Source organism: Acinonyx jubatus, chromosome B1 (assembly GCF_027475565.1).
Source record: "Acinonyx jubatus isolate Ajub_Pintada_27869175 chromosome B1, VMU_Ajub_asm_v1.0, whole genome shotgun sequence".
Classification (NCBI taxonomy): Eukaryota; Metazoa; Chordata; class Mammalia; order Carnivora; family Felidae; genus Acinonyx; species Acinonyx jubatus.
Window position 1 is genome coordinate 138,256,603 of NC_069382.1, and position 21,625 is coordinate 138,278,227.

Consider the following 21,625-nt stretch of genomic DNA (forward strand, 5'->3'; position numbering starts at 1 on the left):
TGTTTGTTTAAATGATAGGCCCAAACAACTTAATAATACTAATTTGTGCTGTGTCAAACAGATGTCACTGTGTGTCCCTCAAAAGGAAAAATATCCCGCTGTGCCCCAAGTCTGCAGTAGCTCCCCGGGGCACGTCAATACACAGTTTCTGGCAATTATGACTTTTTGTCAAAAATACTAATCACAAACACACTATCGGACCACTTGTCATGAAACAAATAATTCTGGAAGTATATGTATCTATATGTATATATCTATCTATATGGGATTTTAAATTCATATCCTACTTGAAAAACTACTTACATTGATGTTGGAGACTGGACAATCCTTTTTGGCAAATTTAAATGCAAAATAGGACACTTGAAATATGTCAGGTCTATGTTCTGGATCTGGTTCAAGCATGAACCCTGTAAGAACAGATTAAAATGTTAAGAAGTTTCACTGAACACACAGAAGCTATTTAGGGGCATGTTAAAAGAGTAAAAGGTACATACATATATTTTTTCCATTCTAAGATCAGTGATTCTAGTAAAGTTTGTTAATGTTATAGAAAATATAGAAATTGTTATTTTAGACATGAACAAATGTTAATATTCTTCTCACGAAGTGACACAAAACGTGAGTTTTGTGAACTGAGAAATTATTCAAGAAAGTTCCAAAGCCACAGTACAAGTCCTTATTGTCATTATTATCTAAAATACCTCTCCTAATTTTCAAAGGATCCTGAATCAAAGAGAAAAAATGTAAGTTGTGTGCATTATAATCTATTTAACAAAAGTAGTTCAGGGTTGACAATATAGTTTTCCGAGAACATTCTTTTTTCCCATAGTGATGCTAACAATATTCACCATATTTCTTATTTCTACATGCTATTCACATCATGTTCAGAAGTATGAGCAGAGTTCTAAGGCTCTATTATAAGCAGATTTCACACCAGCCTCACAGCACTGCTTGAAATACCTGACCTTTTGTCTAACCAAAACGATCTTTTTTTCTAACCAAATGACCACTTGACTATTTCTTGGGTGACTTTTTAATTTACAAGTTCACAAGAAGGCTGACATTTATACTCGATTCTATAACTGAGAAATTTGTATTTTGTTAAAACACCTCCATGTTCTAACTCTGTTTCACTGATTAACTCTAAATTCTTATAATGTTCAAATCATTTTTAAATCTATTTGGAATATATGTATAGCATCAATTAGATCTGAGATTTGCTAATAAAATTATAAATAGAAAAATCTAACTATAAAAATGACTAAACTAAAATTAGAAATCAAAATGAATTAAATCGTCCTTTCAAATTTAAGCAACATTTGAACAATGTGTAATACATCTGCAACAGCATGATCAGCATAGGTTAAAAACACAGTTGTGTAGAAAATGACACTAACCACAAACTTAGAAATTGATTTAGGAAATTCTAAACCCTGTTTTAAAAATACTCTGCACATAACTTGATTTTATATGCTTAAAAAGGCCAACATATATCACTTATAAAATTGACTTTTTATTATTTTATCACCATTGTTAGATAGAAATAACCAAAAATATTTACTATTAGTTTGTCTTTAACTTCATTCCAGAAAGGATTCGGGAAATCTACAGTTTATTTTATCCTCCAAAATTATATTTGTTCTTGATACCAACAAACGTTAAATATTTTAAAAGTATAATAGTACATGATATGAAAATAAATTTAAACACTTTTAACAATAAATGCTTATTCATATAATTTTTAAAAACCAAACAAATCACAAGAAACCTGCCAAATTCACAAACTTACTCTGTTTTTCTATTCTAACAATTAAGTTTATTTCACTTTTAAAATCTAATCTCAACTGTAGCAAATTATAATATTTATATTTATATAAATATATAATAGACCTGAAAAGGCATAAAAAACTATAAGATTTTTTAAATATATGAGAAAATTAGAACAGAAAAGTAACAGCTGAGGGCCCCTCACCTCCCAAAAAAATGTAGGATAATGATGTCAGTAAAGAAACTGTATATGATTTGGTCCTATAAATGTAGGCCAAAAATTTAGCTCTCTACTTTCTAGCTGTCAAAACAAATAGAGCAACATGATCCATTACAAGAATCACAGTATCCTTAGTATGAAAACAAACCAGGTACTAAGAAAAAGCACTATTCCTGATATTGAAAGCAAAAAGTAAATTCTCCTTGGAGTCTTTATAAAAAAGGCTCACAGAGTGAACAATATCCTTAAGAAATCGCAGTGAGTGACAAAGGGTCATTCCTTCCATGATGATCAGTGACATAACACCTAACTGCATTTCAGCACAAGAAATTCTATGAAAGCAAAGAAAAGTATGACACAAGAATATACTTTTCTGGCCTGACTTAATCTAGGAAAATCTTTTCAAGTATCTAGAATAGAAAAGAATGATCCTTCAGGCAATCCTATATATAGTTTCTTTCTTAGTAATAAAAAGCAAGGGAAAATAAATTTGAGATTTCATGTTCTCTAACCAGTGTCTTTATAGGTAATTCTCTCTCCCAAGTTAGGCACTGCACAACATCCCCTAATGATTAGGTAACCAAGCTGTGAGTAACCAAGCTGATATCATTTTATAAGCAAACAAAAGGACATCTAACACCTGGCTCATGTTTTCATGTAGGACTACATCCACTAAAGTCAGTTTAAGTTTGTTAACTGTACTGATCCCATTCATGGTACATAAAATCAGTTTAAAAGGTCATGACTATCATTTATTTTAATAAAATAGAATATAAAATATTAGAGTGCATTAATATGGTAAGTATAAGCAATGTTTCATGAAACCTGGTTTTTGTGTGTGTGTGTGTGTGCGCGTGTGTGTATGTGTATGAGGTCATAACTAAAATGTAACTTTTACTATGGATCTCAGTTTGAAAACCACTGTACTAGTGACCTCTCTACTTTATAACTCATTCCTCTCCAAGAAAAAGACAGTGAGTTGTCTAATTGTTAGATAAGAAAAAAGAAATAAGCACCCACATTCATCAATCTCTGATACTCTTTCTTTCAGAACGATTCTCAGGACATGTTATATTCTCTCTGCAACCATGTTTTGTAAATGGCGTGCTTCTCGGGAGGAAGTCTATGGCTTTCCAGCATTGCCTATCACTAGGTGTAAGTAAATTTGGGGACTGAATACAGATTAACAGGTCCATTTGCCTTCAGATCTAAATTTCATTCTGCAATCTGCTTTATTAGTACTGATGCTGACACTTTTACCTGATGAGCTCCTGTGTCCCATCTCTGACTTGATTCTAATTCAAAGTATAAGAAGACTGAAATCCATAGGTAGAACATGGCTATATTTTTATCTCTGAACATTTTTATATTAGATATTATCAGCCATTTAAAAAGAAAAAAATCAATAAGGCATCTTTAAGCATTTAATTTAAATAATATAATTTCCCAAACTGTCCAAGAGAATGGGTTGCAAAATGTACTCCTGGATTACTGAATGATATAATCTGGAGTAGAGAGGTATCAGCTCTAATCTAGCTAAACAATGAGGCATATCTACTAAGAATGACAACTTCGTTTTTTAAGTAATTTGTCCATTTTCTCTCACAATAACTAAACCTCAAGTGTAGTGTTTTAGTAATTCCTACTTCAAAGACAACAAAACCATATCATCTACAAATATATGCTCCTGAAATGATTGATTAAGAAATATATGTGTCTAGTTCATCCAAAGGTTAATCAAGTGTTTGAGTTCAAAAAAAAGGAGGGGGGGGGCAGAGAAGTTAGAATACACCCTTGTTTACTCAATTTAAAGTGATCATGTGAATCATCATGGAACATTCCCACTGACCTTGATTCTACTGAAAATATAAGATCAACTTTTAAAACATTAGCCACATGGAAATGACAGGCTATTTCTCTGTTCCTCTTAATTGCATGACTCTATTGATACAAACACTACTAACACACCCTGAGAACACAAAATAGTCCGAGCACTGAAGGTAGTGTATGATCAGACCACCACAGTATTTCCAACTGGAGTATCAGACAAAAAACACTTGCCCAAGGCAGCTGAAATAGTTATGTTTATAACAAACTTTGTGCAGGAAAGTACAACATCTATGCATATTCCAACAAAAAGCACAACTGATGGAGCAGCAGCTGCTGCTGCTATAGCACTAACCAAGTTAAAGTACGGTTTCACCAAAGACTCAACCCAAAAACTAAATAAAGTCATTCCCATTCAAGTTATACAAAATGACAGATCCACACCTGAACCTAAGTAAAAGTTAAACCAGCCTCTCCAATAGCTCAACAAATTTAACAGGAAAATACTTTGGACAGAAGTCTCAAAAGAATTTATCTGCTTAAAATCTTGCTCAATTGTTTTCCTTTCATAAAGACACTTTTTCTCTCCCAAAGACTTCTATTTACTACGCTTATAGTAAAAAAGCTAAAAAGAGAAACACCCACTCTGATTGTACAACAAAAATACTCTAAGCATTAACTTGTTATTTTTATCTGTTAACCTATGGAGATTATCACAGAGCTTCCTCAACTTACATGGGGTTACATCCCAATAAACCCAATGTAAATTAAAAATACTATAGGTCAAAAATGTAATACATTTAATTAATACATTTAATACACCTAACCTACTGAACATAACTTAGCCTAGCCAACCTTAGACATGCTCAGAACACTTACGTTAGCCTGCAGTTGGGCAAAATCAGCTAACACAAAGCCTATTTTGTAATAAAGTGTTGAATATCTCATGTAATTTATCAAATACTGTACTGAAAGGGAAAAACAAAATGAATGTATGGGCACAGAATGCTAGAAAGTGTCATCGTCACCCCCGTGGTCACGCGGCTGAGTGGAAGCTGCAGCTCAATGCTGCTGTCCGGCATCATGAGAGCAATGCAACACATCTCACTAGTTGGCAAAAGATGAAAATTCAAAAATCGAAGTATGGTTTCTACGGAAATGGTATCACACCCATTGTAAAATTCAAAAACCAGAAGCTGAATCATCATAAAACCAGGGACCAAGTGCATTAGAAACTTCTATGTTAGGAATATAGGTCCTACATAATTTATTCTATGGAGTGCTAAAATGAAACTAAATTTAACAGCCAATAACTGTGAACTGTGTTCAATCATAACTGAAACACTAAATGGAACTATAAATATACCAGGATAGTATATTTGGGATAGTCCTGGTAGCTGTCCCTAGAAGTCACTGATCAGAGCCCTCTTTCTATATCTGCCAGAGCAGTAACTCAGGGGCAATGACTGGAAATCTCCAAGAAACTCCTATCTTAATCTTTCATTTCTTTCCAAAGGTACATTAAAATGTCTGAGATTATTTTCAAAAATAATATAGAAGAGTGGGTAAGGCCATACATGAAAAAAAGATTGACTGTGAGTTCTTAATCACTGAAGTTGTATAACAAGTACATGATAATTCACTGAACTGTTCGGTCTTTATTTGTATATTTTTTATTCCCATAATAAACTTTAGGTGTATTAGAAACAAGCAAGAAAGGTCCTGTTTCCCCACAGAAAATAGGTATTAAAATAAATTTACTTATTATTAAAATGATTGGAAGTAACAAGTCTTAGTATGGATGTGGAGAAAAGGAAAGCCTTGGACAATGTTAGTGAGCGTGCAAACTGGCATAGCCACTGTGGTAAAGAGTACTGGAGGTCCCTCCAAAAGTTAATATTAGAACTACCATATGACCCAGTGACTCCACTTCTGTATATTTATCCAAAGAAAACAAAAAGAGCTTAAAAAGGTATCTGCACCCCCATATTCAGTGCGGCATTATTCATAATAGCAAAGGCATAGAAGCAACCTAAGTTTCCACTGATGGGTCAATAAATATCGCGCGCGCGCACACACACACACACACACACACACACACACACACACACAAGAATACTATTTGGCCATTAAAAAGGAAGGAAATCTTGCCATGTGAAACAACATGGATGGACCTGAGGGCATTATGCTAAGTGAAGCTAAGACATAGAAAAACAAATACCATATGATCTCACTTATATGTGGAATGTTAAAAAAAAAATTAACTCATAACTATAGAGAACAGATTGGTGGTTGCCAGAGGTAGAGAGGGGAAGGAATGGACAAAATGAGGGAAGGTGGTCAAAAGGGACAAACTTCCAGTTACAAAATAAATAAGTTCTGGGGATTTACTGCACACAGCATGGTGACTATAGTTAATAATATTGCATTACATATTTGAAAGTTGCTAAAAGAATAGGTCTTAAAAGTTCTCGTCACCAGGCAGAAAATAACATGTAACTATGTAAGGTGATAAATGTTACCTAGACTTATTGTGGTGATCATTTCACAATACATACATGCATCAAATCATTATATTATATATCCGGAACTAATGCAATGCTATATATCAACTATATTTCAATAAAAAAAAAAAAACAAATTTAAGTCAAGTAGATAAGCTGAGAAAAGCTTAAGTTACAGAACTATAAAGCAACTGAGAAGACCTAAAAGTAAGAAAAACAAAGCTTTCCCTGCTGTTCATATAAATCACTACATTACTGAACAAAATAAGCAGTGAGAAACATAATCTTACTGGTTGGTTACATTTAACACTATATTCTTGAGTATTTAACTTATGGTAAGCCTTTGATACAGCCACCATTAATCTGTAAAACCAAGTTCTGCTTCATAGCATCCAAAGAAATCTCTGAAGGAAATGAACATCCTAATGCATTTCTGAAATTCATTACCCAGATGCCCTGCCCCTTACCCAGAAAATCAAAAACTGGGTTCGCTCAGAAGAATTATAATAATGATATCAGTAGTAGTGGTAGTTATTGGAGTAGTAATAATGGTACTATTAAAGGCCATGTCTTACTGAATACTTACACATGCTTACACTTTTCATACTTTTCATAATTCATTTAATTTTCACAACTGTAAGAGGTAGATACTTTTAATATGCTCATTTTAGAAATTGGATTAAGATAAATGGAGGTGCCCAATGTTATGAATCAAATAAGTGACAGAGCAGATGTAGGCCCAGGCCCTTTGGCTCAAGGCCTTCTTAATGTCTACAATGTACTTCTTTAACCACCTTACAACACAGATGCTAAAAGAAAGGTAAGGCAGCCAGCCCTCTGTTCACTCATGGTAACTACTCAGTAATCCCATCAGTTATGCTTCCCTTTCTCCTCTAAATGCTCTTTAAGTTCTTTTCAACTCCTAGATCCATAATGAAAGTGCTTCTTCTCTCCTCCCTTCCAATTCACCTTTATTACTTGCCCATTGGAAAAGTTAACAAAAGCTAAGAAGAAAAACTCCTAATAATTGATTCTGCTACTTTTAAGATGAAAAGTCAGCAGGAAAGTAGGATGAAATTAATAGTTAAACTGAACTTTATGGACAGTAGGTAATAATAATTACCCTTGACCAGATTAGTGACAAAAGTATATACAAATTCTTATGTAACTACAAACCACACACTTTTAACAAAGATTAGGCAGAGCTATTTCATTTTCTTTTTTTTTTTTTAAATGTGTATTTAAGAGAGAGAGACAAAGTGCGAGCAGGGGAGGGTCAGGGAGAGAGGGAGACACAATCTGAAGCAGGCTCCAGGCTCTGAGCTGTCAGCACAGAGCCCGATACGGGGCTCAAGTTCATGAACCATGAGATCATGACCTGAGCCAAAGTCGGATGCTTAACCGACTAAGCCACTGAGGCGCCCCAGAGCTATTTCATTTTCAAAAACCCTGAGTCATATAAAATAGAGGCAAGCAGCATTAGTAAAACTGCTAACACTAAAAAGATATATGGTTTTTAATGCTTTGTTTTATATTAATACGTGGGGACAACTACATTGTATGAATAACCAACTAGTAATAAAATGTTTCACTTTGAAAAACTATGAGCACAACTAGGCAATGCCCAGTTTTCTGAATGTAGAATTTGAAAGCAATGTAAATCACTAATTATATTATCATAAAAGGAGATGGAGAAACCTAAATAGGACGGTAGGAAACAAGCAAGGTCACTTGTAAAAAAATTCAAAGAATAAAACTGCAAAGAATCTAAGTGTTTTCTAAAAAACATTGCATTGTAAATATGTTCTTGTTTAAAAAAAATCTCTACTATTTCCGGTAGCGGCAGTTCGAGGGGCCAAAGCAAGATGGAACAAAGTCAGAGTGGTGGTTATGGCCCTGGAGGTGGCGAGAAGGATGACAAGGACAAGAAAAAGAAGTATGAACCTCCTGTACAAACCAGAGTGGGGGAAAAAGAAGAAGAAAACAAAGGGACCAGATGCTGCCAGCAAGCTGCCACTGGTGACACCTCACACTCAGCGCTGCTTAAAATTACTGAAGTTAGAATTAGACTATCTTCTGATGGAAGAAGAATTCATTAGAAATCAGGAACAAATGAAGCCTTTAGAAGAAAAGCAAGAGGAGGAAAGATCAAAGGTGGATGATCTGAGGGGGACCCCAATGTCAGTAGGAACGTTGGAAGAGATCATTGATGACAATCATGCCATCATGTCCACATCTGTGGGCTCAGAACACTACGTCAGCATTCTTTCCTTTGTAGACCAGGACCTGCTGGAGCCAGGCTGCTCAGTCCTGCTCAACCACAAGGTATGTGCCGTTACAGGGGGTGCTCATGGATGACACGGATCCCTTGGTCACGGTGATGAAAGTAGAAAAGGCTCCCCAGGAAACCTATGCTGATATTGGGGGCTTGGACAACCAAATCCAGGAAATTAAGTAATCTGTGGAGCTTCCTCTCACTCATCCTGAATATTATGAAGAGATGGGTATAAAGCCCCCAAAAGGGGTCATTCTCTATGGACCACCTGGCACAAGTAAAACCTTATTAGCCACAGCAGTAGCAAACCAAACCTCAGCCACTTTCCTAAGAGTGGTTGGCTCTGAACTTATTCAGAAGTACATAGGTGATGGGCCCAAACTCGTTCAGGAGTTATTTTGAGTTGCAGAAGAACATGCGCCATCCATCATGTTTATTGATGAAATTGATGCCATTGGAACAAAAAGATATGATTCAAATTCTGGTGGTGAAAGAGAAATCCAACAAACAAGGTTGGAACTGTTGAACCAGCTGGATTGATTTGATTCAAGGGGTGACGTGAAAGTTATCATGGCCACAAACTGAATAGAAACTTTGGATCCAGCACTTATCAGACCAGTCCACACTGACAGGAAAATTGAGTTCCCCCTGCCTGATGAAAAGACTAAGAGGCACATCTTTCAGATCCACACAAGCAGGATGACGCTGGCCAATGATGTGACCCTACACGACTTGATAATGGCTAAAGATGACCTCCTGGGGCCGACATCAATGTGATCTGTACAGAAGCTGGTCTGATGGCCTTGAGAGAACGCAGAATGAAAGTAACAAATGAAGGCTTCATAAAATCTAAAGAAAATGTTTTTTTTTTAATTTTTTTTTTAACACTTATTTATTTTTGAGACAGAGAGAGACAGAGCATGAACAGGGGAGGGGCAGAGAGAGAGGGAGACACAGAATCGGAAGCAGGCTCCAGGCTCTGAGCCATCAGCCCAGAGCCCGACGCAGGGCTCGAACTCATGGACCGCGAGATCGTGACCTGAGCTGAAGTCGGACGCTTAACCGACTGAGCCACCCAGGCGCCCCAAGAAAATGTTCTTTACAAAAAACAAGAAAGCACCCCTGAAGGCCTCGACTTGTAAGCGACCACATCTGCCTCCAAGGAAATAGTTGGGAGCGTCCCAAATCCTCAGAGGGATGAGGCTGGGAAGCCACCCAGAGAAACCCACGTTCCAGTTGATCTCTCTTAGCAAAACCTCCCGTGTCCTTTTTTGAGCACACTGTGCAGGGTGCCCACCAGGCTGCCTTCATGTGTTGGCCACATGCAGTGCTCTCCCCCCAATAAAGTGAGCTCCTCCTCAGTTCAAAAAAACAAAAAAAAACAAAAAATCTCTACTTTGTAAACCTTTTATTACATCAAGACAATATTTAAAAAGTAAAGCCCAGGAGGTAAAATAGCAGCATTTACTTGAATGTTTTTATTTTATTCAAATTTTTTTCTGTCCAGCTCTCAGACAGAAGTTTAAAACATTAATACATGGTCAAATTTATATTAATATTTATATTAACAGATAAAAACTAAAATCTATACATTTACTGACAAATAAAGGAAGCATATGATGTACAGTAAGGTGTCAATGAACTAGAGCCCAATTAGATCCTAAAATTATCAAAAGTATTTAGGTTTTCCTCCTTCCCATTACCCACAAACACATACTTATACACACATACACAGAAACGGGAAAAAACAACCCAACTCAAGAAAATGAGATCTTACTACCAGAAGCAAGCTAAATCACAAATCGGTGTATATACTCTCCAGTCTCTCATACAACAATGTCCAATGAGAATATTCAGAGTTTCCAAGACACTGCAAGATCCCCAACAAAACCCTCAGTTGTGATTAAAACATTATACTTAGCAACAAGACAGTCACAATTACAACGATTTGCAAGGACCTCAATAAGGTCAAACTTCAATTAGCCAGAACACACAACAGCCAAAGTAAATTAAATTCCTCAATCTGTTCTTTGAGCATTCCAATCAAGAGTTCTTTCATGCTTTTAATGCCCTAATTTTTGGACAATGAAGGAGGAAAGCTACTGAACAGATGGGTTAGGAGTCTGTTTATTCAAATATACTCCAAAGGTAGATTTGCTTTTTAAAAAATCACATTCTATCAAATGGCAGGCTAAAAATAACTGGGATAATAGGAAAAATAGAGCTGGGTCAGACCCCTGAGAAACTATACAACTTTGTCAACCAGGGCACTGACAAAAACATTAACTGGTACCTGGGAAGGTAACTCAGACTGCCCAGGCAGGTAGTTTAATTTGGCTGGAAGCTGCCACAAGGATATAAAAACACATCAAAACAAGGCTGGAAGTATTCAACCAATAAAGATAAAAATGGAACTCTAAGCCAGCAGGGGTGCTATTCAGGGGGCCACCCATTAATAGGGAGCCGCACTAAACAGAAGTAGATCTCTCTGTGAAGAAAACCCCAGGTACAAACACTCATATTTAATGTTCTCCAATTAGAGCTAAAAGTCTTCATACTGGCAGTACAGCAGCAAAGCTTAGGGCTATTTCCTTTCCCCTATAAACTGTAACAGCTCCTCCCCCACCCCATTACTCTGGTTCCCTTTGCCTAGGAAGAACATTCCACATGAAGCAATGTAATTTTGTGTTCAACTGACATAATTCTCCAATTTCCAACACATTTCAGTAAATCTGCATAAATAAAAAGATTATTCTTTAAATAAGTATGCAAAAGGAAGGCTAGATATCCTTTTATGATCCATTTTCTTTTGACCATTTTTCTATTGGCACACTGGCCCTTTTCTTTTGGATTTACATAAGCCTTATAAATTATAAAAGTTAGCCATCTGCCAAATGTGTAACAAATGTTTTTTTTCCCAATTTATCATTTAATTTTATGCTGGGGTTCATGGGTTGGGGTGGGGAGGGGAGACTTTTAATGGTTTAAACTCTTATGTTAATGGATTCATTTTTTCTAGTTCTTGAGATTTAATGCCCTGCTTATAGACTACCCACTCCAGTGTTATAAACAAATTCAAGACTATTTTATTCAAGTACATTTATGTTTTGTACTTTTTACATTCAGATCTTTGATTTATTTCAATTTTTAGCATAACATTTGATGTAGATTTTCAGGTTGGTGGTTTTGTCCACAAATGTCTAATAATTTTTTTGTATTTCCACCTATTTTTTGCACCGAGTTGAACAGCAACTTTATATTATAAAACATCAAATATATTTACATTGGCCCTCTTTTCTGTTGCATTGATCAGTGTGGCTGGAGGCTATGACAGGAGATGTTTAAAATGCAAAAACAGAGTAGAAATGCTAGAAACAATTAAAACAGTGTGGAGAGGTGTTGCTTAAATAATGCAGCTTCCTAATATTTTAATTTTAATACCTGATGGTACTCCTCCCCAACCCAATCATCTTTTTCAGAAATTTTACCAAGTACAAAAACAAAAAATTATAGTATCCATCCAAAAGGAAGAAAAGAACTCTTAAAGGAAGCTAGAAGGAAAATGGAGATATTTCTTTTGGAGTCAGGGGCCTACAGGACTACTCTTTCTGATACTACTTTAGGTTGTTTTCCAATAAACAATTCATTATCAATAAAGAATAAATATTTAAAAGAGTGGCAGGGGCACCTGGGTGGCCAGTTGGATAAGTGTCCAACTCCTGACTTTGGCCTGATCTCACAGTTCGGGAGTTCAAGCCCCGCGTCAGGCTCTGTCCTGAGAGTGCAGATGGAGCCTGCTTGGGTTTCTGTCTCCTTCTCTCCCTCTCTGCCCCTCTGCTCCTTGCTGTCTATCTCTCCCTCAAAATTTTTATTTTTTAAAAAGTAAAAAGGGTGGCCAAATAAGCTACAATATAAGACTGGTAATACTTTAATCCCAAGAAGCAACAGGTCTGAATGTTTAGATTTCAAAGTACAAAGACTAAGTAATTAAATGTTTTGCTGTAAGTTTTTCTAGAAATTCCAGCTTCCTTAATTACATAATCTCTATGTTCTACAAAAGCTTATCTAGGGGGCTTAAAAATATCAATGTACTAATCAGTAATTAAGCTGTTTTCATTCCTATGAAAGTCTTACAAACATTTTTTAATGTTTTTCTTTATTATAGTTTCACAAAACTATAACACATGAAATCAAAAGGCTAAGTTTAGGTAAAGAGATGTAAATAGCCCACCCTAAGTAGAGTACCTTACAATTTTTTCATAAATTCTTCCAAGTACTTACTTATTAAGCAATGTATGTTATGGGAGTAACGAGAATTGTCTGGGACGGTGAAGCTGCCATCACAGATAGCAACCTGACTCTCACCAAAAGGAAGAGTGAAGAAACAAAGTTTGTACAGTAAACATCCCAGGGCCTGTAAAACAAACAAGTATGAATATTGTCAAATGAAGTAATCAATCACAAGACAAAAACACAGCCCCAAACCAAAAATGAAGCATGTTATTAAACAAAAGCCTAATGTTTCTAATACTGGATCAATCCTTTCACAAATTAAACCAATTAATGGTGTAATTAAACCAATTACTGTACTTAATTTTTTTTTTAATATTTAACTGTATCATTTCCATATTTTTCTCTCACATCTGTGATTAGTTGGCTGGATTAATGTTATCATGGAACTCTAGATCATGAATGATATAACTAAAATTAGAGGCAGCAGGTTCCTCTTGGGAGAAAAATTATAGTTTTCTTTCACTAGGAAAAAAAAATATATTTACCACATAACTATCATATAAATAATGAAGTCAACACAAGGCTTCTTCTAACAACATTTTTTTAATTCAATTATAAAACATGTTATAAAATCCTGGGATTCAAAGTATGAGTTAGCCAGCACAGTTAATTTTATCAAACATCAATACATTTTTATTTGACTATTCACTTAAACACGTGACATTATTTTATATCAAAAAATTAGTTCTCTACCTTTACATATAATCCTATAATTTTTATCCTAAATATACTAATCATATTTCTACTTTGCTAATCTATATTAAAAATCACAAAGGGCTCTGTCTGCTTCATTTGCATGGCTTCATAGACAGTGCAGCACCAATAAATCTACTTGCACCAATAAATCTGACAATGAAGACAAAACACCCTAAAACACAAATTATATTCTAAAGAGTAGCATAGGAAATTCCCAGCTAAGCTGCTAACAGCTCAAACCTGAGAAGCAGTAATAAAATGTGATTTTCAGCTCAAGAAATCACTATGCTCTTATAAGAAGTGTCACCTACAAGCCTTAAGAGTGTAAAAGTTATTTCTGGGGTGCCTGTGTGATTCAGCAGGTTAAGTGTCTGACTCTTGATTTTGACTCAGGTCATGATCTCACAGTTTGTGAGTTCGAGCCCCACATCGGGTTCTGCACTGTTTGTGCACAGCCCGCTTAGGATTCTCTCTCCCTCTCTGCCTCTCCTCTCATTCTCTCTCTCTCTCTCTCTCTCTCTCTCTCACTGTCTCTCTCTCTCTCTCAAAATAAACTTTAAAAAAAAGTGTAAATGCTATTTCTAATTCTAAACAGACTGTAATAAAATTATCCAATAGTCAGTATACAATTATATCAGCAATACTATTGGCCTTATATCACCTCTCTTTTGTTAGATTTTCTCCACACATCAACTTATTAGCACACTCAACTAACAAACACACTACTTTTATAACTACCATGAAGATCACAATATACAGAAGCACCTTTGTAAGTCTGACAATATTTACAAAACATTATTTTCAACACAGTCTTCCAACAAAGTTTAAATGCTCTATAAATTTTAATTCTAGAAGAGTAATTCTAGTAAGTTCAAAAACATTACTGTGACTAATGAAACGGTAAAGATTCTGAATGGAAATAACCAGTTCAATGTCACTTAAAAATATTTATACTGCTTTTTTCTGTAAGGCAGATGTTTTCAGCATTTATATGTAGCAAACTGAGCTTAAGGCTTCCCTAACAGCACTAAAAAATACTATTAATGGTGTAATATCTGCATTAAATTACACCTTTCTACTGCCCAGATGACAGTCTACGCACAAGAGATCTGCATTTTATCCAGTTTTATCTTTTCAATCAAACTTTTAATAATGTGTCTTCTGTTAGAGTAAATGTTGTGGGAATTTCCAGATAACTATGTTAGATAGCAATGCCAGTATCCTTAAAAAATATAAATCGAAAACATAAAAAACTCTGCCTCACACAGTGTGAACACAACAAGGTGTCCCAGTTTTTTCACATCAAAGGCATTTCCCTCTATCCATCTGATACAATGAGAATTGTTCAAGAAACGGGAGGGTAAAAATGACCTGATTTTGAAGGCTTCGAATACCATCATCTTCAATTTTCCTCATTAAAAGATAACATGAAGCATCTCTCACTGAATTTCCTAATGCTTATAAAATCAGCATGCCAGTTCTCAGGATAAAAATAACCTACAATGGAAACTTCCAAGCAAAAGCAAAAAAAAAAAAAATTTCGCCAAAATATAAAGTGCTAAGTGAATACTTTAACCTCAGTATGATAACTCCCTGAATCAGTACTTTGCTGAAATAGAAACACAATCTCTGACCAATATGAATTGAATAATTTTTCTAGTTATTCTTTCATTCACACCTAAAATGTTGCAAGATACTTCTGTTTCACCTGAGTGAATACAAGAAAAAAAATGGCATTATGAAAATTAAAATTCTACTTCTGTCAAGCATATAAACACAGATTCTATTTTCTGATTATTTGCTTCTTTTTTCATTTTCTTTGAGTAATCTATTTGTAACCCCATAGCTATACTTATAATTTAAGTTCTATAATTATCCATTATAGAAATATTACCCCATATCCTAATCTATAAATGGTATAAATTTTAAATTTATCACAATTTAGTATGCTGCCTGACACACATATAAAGTCTAATGAAAAAATGAATTAAAAAAAGGATTCTCTCCTTTTTGTTAAGATATGGGGTAACAATCATGTACTTAGAGACTAATTATCTTTTCATTCAAGCCTTGATAATATCCAAACAGTAGTTAAGCTATGATGTCTGTTGTTTCCTCTGCTGTTGAAATACTCTTTTAGGTAACATGGATTTCAAAAGCAGTCACAAAATTAGATTAGGAAAAACTTCCACAATCACCTCTTCTAATACCTTCATTTTATAAATTAAAACCTGATTGGATGTGCTTTCTACATTATACTATAAACCATTTACTATAAGCCATTTAATGTTAATGCTGAGAAAAAGCAAACTGAATTTGAATTATAAGCTGGTAATCTATAAGCAGTATCAAATCAAACTTATCCATTGAGTCAACTATGTATATGGTTAAAAAGTACCACAAGATTTAAGAATCACTGGTTAAAAAAAAAAAAAAAAGTATACATTATGACAGATGAAAAGATATCAAAGATACTCTTTTTTTTTTTTTATTACCTTGCTAGAATATTTAGTATCCCAACCCCTACAGGAGGAGGTCAAGAGAAGAGAGCCAAGGAGATATTCATTTGGTTTCACACATTATGCTTGACTACTTTCTAAATTATTATGCTTTTAAAATAAACATGATTTTTTTTTGTAAAATCTAGAAGTATTTCCAATGGAATTTTTTTTCTACAACCTTAATATGGTCACTAGTGGTAGATATGGCTAATACTTGTTGAATTTAAATGAATTCACATTTAAAATAGAGTTTCTTGCTAATTTATGAAACAAAGCCAAAATATATTCCCTTATGAAACAAGTTCTAAAAAAGTATATGCATTCTAACAAAAAGTTCAATTATATAAAATATGATCAATCTTAATAATGCAATCCAGATATACGGTTGACCCTTGAACAACACAGGGGTTAGAGGAGTCAATACCCATGCAGTTGAAAATCCATGTGTAACTTTTGATTCCCCTAAAACTACTGATAATCTACTGTGAAGCCTTATCAATAACATATATAGTCGATTAACACATATTTTAATATGTATTATATACTGTACTCTTATAGTAATATGTAACTTTTTCTTAATTTTTTCAGTATTTCTAGGCTGCCTGGTTCACCTGCAAGTTTTTTCAGATCTGTTGCAAATCTCCAAAAGGTTTCCCAATATATTTATTTTTAAAAATCTGCATATTAGAGCACCTAAGTAAGCTTCTGACTCTTGATTTTGGCTCAGATCATGATCTCAGGGTTCACACTGACAGTGCACTGACAGTGAGGTACCCTGCTAAGTATTCAGTCTCTCACCCTCTCTCTCTGTCCCTCCCCTGCTCCCGCTCTCCCTCTCTCGCTCTCAAAATAAGTAAACTTAAAAAAAAAAAATCAAAATCTGCAAATTAAGTTCAAATCATGTTGTTCAAGGGCCAACTGAATATGCTAAGTAAGATCTTCAATATGTAGAAATTAGTCAATGGCTTGATTTTAATTAGAAAAAAATTGACTCATGTTAGTTTCCATTAAAAAGATCTTAAAAATATTTCTAAGAATTACTTAAGATTTATGACCAGCTTTTCCATACTGCACTCAATCAAAATTACACTCAATCAAAACATGTTTACATTCATATGTAATATAAATTCTAAAAAATACTGTGGCAAAGAGTTACATTATATGGAAGTCCTTTATTTGCTTTTTTATATCTAAGCTTTCCATTTCAGGATTAAAAAGATAAAATGTTCTATTTATTTTCTTCTTCTGTATAAGAATATACCACTTTCTTCTACTTATTATAAAATACCTTTGGGGTAACAGGGGGAAAATAACCAACTGAACTCAGATTTTTTTTTTTTTTAATTTGGTTAGAGAAAATGTTAGCCTTTCTTGGCCTTACCCAGATATCAGCCTTGGTGGTGATGGGTTTCCCTCCATAAAGGTTGATCATTTCAGGGGCTCTGTATGACAGAGTTGTATACCTGGCAGTAAATAAGTGAAATGGAGTGGAGATATAAAAAAAAAAAAAAAAAAAAAAAAAAAATATATATATATATATAGATACTACATTGTTTCTACATAAAATGGTACAGAAAACTTTTAGATTCAATAACATTATATAGAAATAATACTATTTTTAAAAAGCTCATTAAAAGTCCATCAAGATTTAACAATACAAAGCATCTATACATGTTTTATTCAACAAATGCGACAGCATCTCTAATGATATAAAAACTTAATTTTAATTAAAAATCTGAAATAAAGACAATGGATTGAAAATATAGTTTTCCTTGAATTTGTTTTAAATAATATAATTAGACTCTAAAACTACCCTAATCAAAATACTTTAGTCCATTAATTTAAAAACAAAATGTCAACCCACTCAAAAAATTATATGTTTATTAAGGAATTTGTTTTTATGGACTCTAACATAATTCCCGGCACACAGTAGTAAATCTCCTCTAGGTCTGTTTTTATCGCTGTTGTTTTAAAAGTAATCTAGTTGCCATCATTCTAACTACATTAATTAAGAACACTTCTAGAACTGACTGCCATCATAAGCTATTTGGAATTAAAAGACACTGAATAAATCTTTACCAACATAAAAACTCTAAATCCATTATGAACAGAATATTTTAATAAAGTAGTACTCAATCTCATAGCAGAAATTATTAGACTTTGGAAGGACTACCTATATCATGGCATAATTTAATTTTGAGTGTTGATATGTTTCATTTTGTATGAAATATCTTAAGGCTCAACATCCTATCATCTTACTTTTTCGAAATTACTGACTGGTGAGAAATTCTGAATGACAACACTATGAGGAGCAACCTGCAAAACCAAAATACAAACTGCACGAGGACAGAACTTCTGTTCACTGCTATACTGCAGCACCAACAATGGTGTCCACTGCATGGTAGGCCCTGAATAAACACCTGTTAACTAAATAAATGGTTAGACCATTACCTCCTCAACTGAGCCACAAAGCACAAGAATTCCTCATGAACCTGCACTCATCACTACTACAAAATTCTACTGAACCTTAAGATCTCAGCAGTAAGAATGAAAATTCTTCAGCAGTAAGAATGAAAAGAATGAAATGAAAATTTCAGCAAGTCAGAGATCCTAAAGCAGTTATAAATCACAACCAAATAATTTTTAAATTATATATATACATACATACATATATACATACACATATATGTGTGTGTATATGTATATATACATACATACATGTATATACACACACACACATACATATACATATATATGTATACAAACATATATCCCCAAAAAGCCAATTCAGTGATTTGTTCTTGTGTTCTTCAGGACATTTATATGTTTACTAAGGAGTTAATTTTTATGGAATCTAACATAATCACCATAGGCTATATTTCCTGAGTAGAAATACATGGTCTAGAAACCCACTGTGTTATACAAATGGGCCAGGGAAAGATCAGCTCTCCTTGAGTTCTTTCAAAATGCATACTGCAGTTCAAATGATAGCTGTTAGTCTTAAACAAATGAGAAACTGTGAAGAAGAAAGGAGACCAAGAAAAAACAACTACTCAGAAATTCCTATTCTGACAGACCTTTGTGCATTCTGTATCATTTTATTAAGGTAATATAAGATTTACCTAAGATTTATAAACAGTTCTATTTTCTAAATGAGAAAACAGAAAAGGGAAAGGTCTTTATAGATACTCTAGCAACCACAGAAAGTATAAAACTAAGAAAAATAGAGCATATATGACATATTTCTACCAGAGAGCTTTCCAATACACTATTACAAAGTAACACGTTTTCCAGAGTTTTCATTGCATTAACAAGTCAATCTTCTTCATCTTAAATATAAAGTAAAAGCTTACTTTTCAAATAATTTATTATCTTCCTAATAAGAACAAGTCCTCAGTATCAGTAAAAACACAATGTTTAACTAAACTCAATAATCACTTAAAACTCCCTTTAATAATTCCACAAATTACTCAAACTTAATAAATTTCTTGATAAATACATTTACAATGTACATGAAAAACTTGTATCTATGATAAAATATATTTACTACTGAGCTACAGCAGACATAAATTAATCAATGTCTATGGCACAGAAATATTTCAAAGAAATCTATAAATGAAATACCTAAAATCTATATTAGCAAATCTGGTCCATAGACTTAAGTTACCTAAAATTCCCATGAGACAAAGCACAATAAAGATAGAAACTTACTTTTTAATTTCTTCTTCTACTAGATTAACTCCGTCTTTTTGAGGATTAAGAAACTTATTCGTGGCACTGCCAAAGTCACAAAGTACATAGTTTCCACTATCATTCAACAAAATATTTTCTACCTTCAGAAAAAATAAATAATTAGTAGTATTTTCAAAGTGAAAATTATACTTTCATAACCATGTTTTTACAAAATAAACACAAGGTTTGTGCCATATATACAGAGAGAAAGACATAAGATAAATCGTGAGGAAGGCCAAATCAATCAGACCAAAAATATACCTGACAATGTCTACTGTTTCTCCTACTGAGAACAGAGAAGTGCTCCTCCCATCCCAGGATGATTTTTGCAGGGGTCTATAAGCCCTAAATCCTTTTAAACCTCTTCTATGAAAAAGAAGAACTAGTAGCAGTTGAAGTCTAGACTGTACCTCCATTTTTCATTCTGACACTTCAGCTTATCTATAGACAAGTAACAAAAACCATTAAACTTCTACCTCTGGTTGACTCCTAATTCCATTTTTATCTAAAATGCTGCACTAACAAAACACAGTTTTGACTTTATGTGTTAACTTGGAGATTAGAGTTGTAGCAACCTGAATACACGACATGCACAGGAGAGTGTGGGTTCACATCCCAACTCTGCAATTTGCTACCATATGTCCCCTTAGACAATATGCTGAACTACTCTTGTGCTTTGATTTCCTTATCTACAAAATGGGGACGCTGACAGTATCTGTTACATGGAATTGTTGTAAAAATCGTATGAGTTAAAACACCTAAAGAGAAGAGTGGCTGAAATAAAGTAAGCACTCAATAAATGATACTATTATTATTACATTTTCCCCCGTAACATTTTCTACCTTTATAATGCAGTCTTAGATGAGCTATTCAATTGCTCTCCACTCTACCAAAATACATTACAGTTTGTTTTTCTTCTATATTTCATATTTAGTCAACTTTTTAAAAGATTTATACACAACAAAGATTTGTACAAGACATCTACTTAAAACAAACACAGGTTTGCATAAATTTACACAAGTAAAACGAACTAAGCATATGAAACAGGGCCTATATAAAAGTATGCAGTTCAATGTCTTTTCTGGCTTTAAATCAAGAAGACTCAACTGGAAACATCAACTTAATATGAAAAAGGTTTACAAGCCAAAACAGCATAAAAAGACATACCAAATTATTAGGGAAAATGTAAAAGCTGCATATTCAGAAGAACTGAAATGAACTACACTCATTATCCAAATTAAAGGACAGATGTCTTCAGTCGTACATTTCAATCTTTGCCTAATTTGTAACCTGTTACACCGTAGGTTGCCCTAGATGACACTTTCATGGTTAACAATCTATATTCTACGTGACATCTTCCATTCTCTTGTATCCTAGGGGGATTTTATTATCACCTTTCATAAATTTCGTATAATCAGTCAGAATTGGGATTCATCCAATCACTAAATATTACTGAGACCTTGGCTATGTGCCAAGGTCTAAATACTAAATACTTGGATAGGAGAACCTAGCTGGCTCAGTCAGTTAAGCGTCTGACTTCGGCTCAGATCATGATCTCACAGTTTGTGAGTTCAAGTCCCGTGTAGGGCACTGGGCTGACAGCTCAGAGCCTGGAGCCTGCTTCGGAGTCTGTGTCTCCTTCAATCTCTCTGCCCCTCCCCTGCTCATGCTCTGTCTCTCTGTCTGTCTCTCTCTCTCTCTCTCTCTCCTTCAAAACTAAATAAGCATTAAAAAAAAAAAAAAAATCCCTGCCCACATGGAGCTTACATGCTAGTGGAAGAGAACAGAAAGTAAACAATCGGCACAATAC

The 21,625-nt window shown here is 34.2% G+C and overlaps 1 protein-coding gene and 1 pseudogene across 3 annotated transcripts in view; one reads left to right on the forward strand and one right to left on the reverse strand.

Moving 5' to 3' along the window:
• BMP2K (BMP2 inducible kinase) overlaps positions 1-21,625 on the reverse strand; it is a 127,215-nt gene that overhangs the window by 41,064 nt on the left and 64,526 nt on the right. For 2 of the 3 annotated variants that reach the window (XM_027059041.2, XM_027059020.2), the window contains exons 5-8: positions 19,795-19,916; positions 17,465-17,546; positions 12,875-13,007; positions 304-407 (exon numbers count right to left, since the gene is read on the reverse strand). In XM_027059041.2, coding sequence (XP_026914842.2) covers positions 304-407; positions 12,875-13,007; positions 17,465-17,546; positions 19,795-19,916 — 441 coding nt within the window. The remainder of the gene's footprint in view (positions 1-303; positions 408-12,874; positions 13,008-17,464; positions 17,547-19,794; positions 19,917-21,625) is intronic. The other variant, XM_027059033.2, reaches the window with a different exon arrangement.
• On the forward strand, positions 8,115-10,344 carry LOC106976897 (26S proteasome regulatory subunit 4-like; annotated as a pseudogene).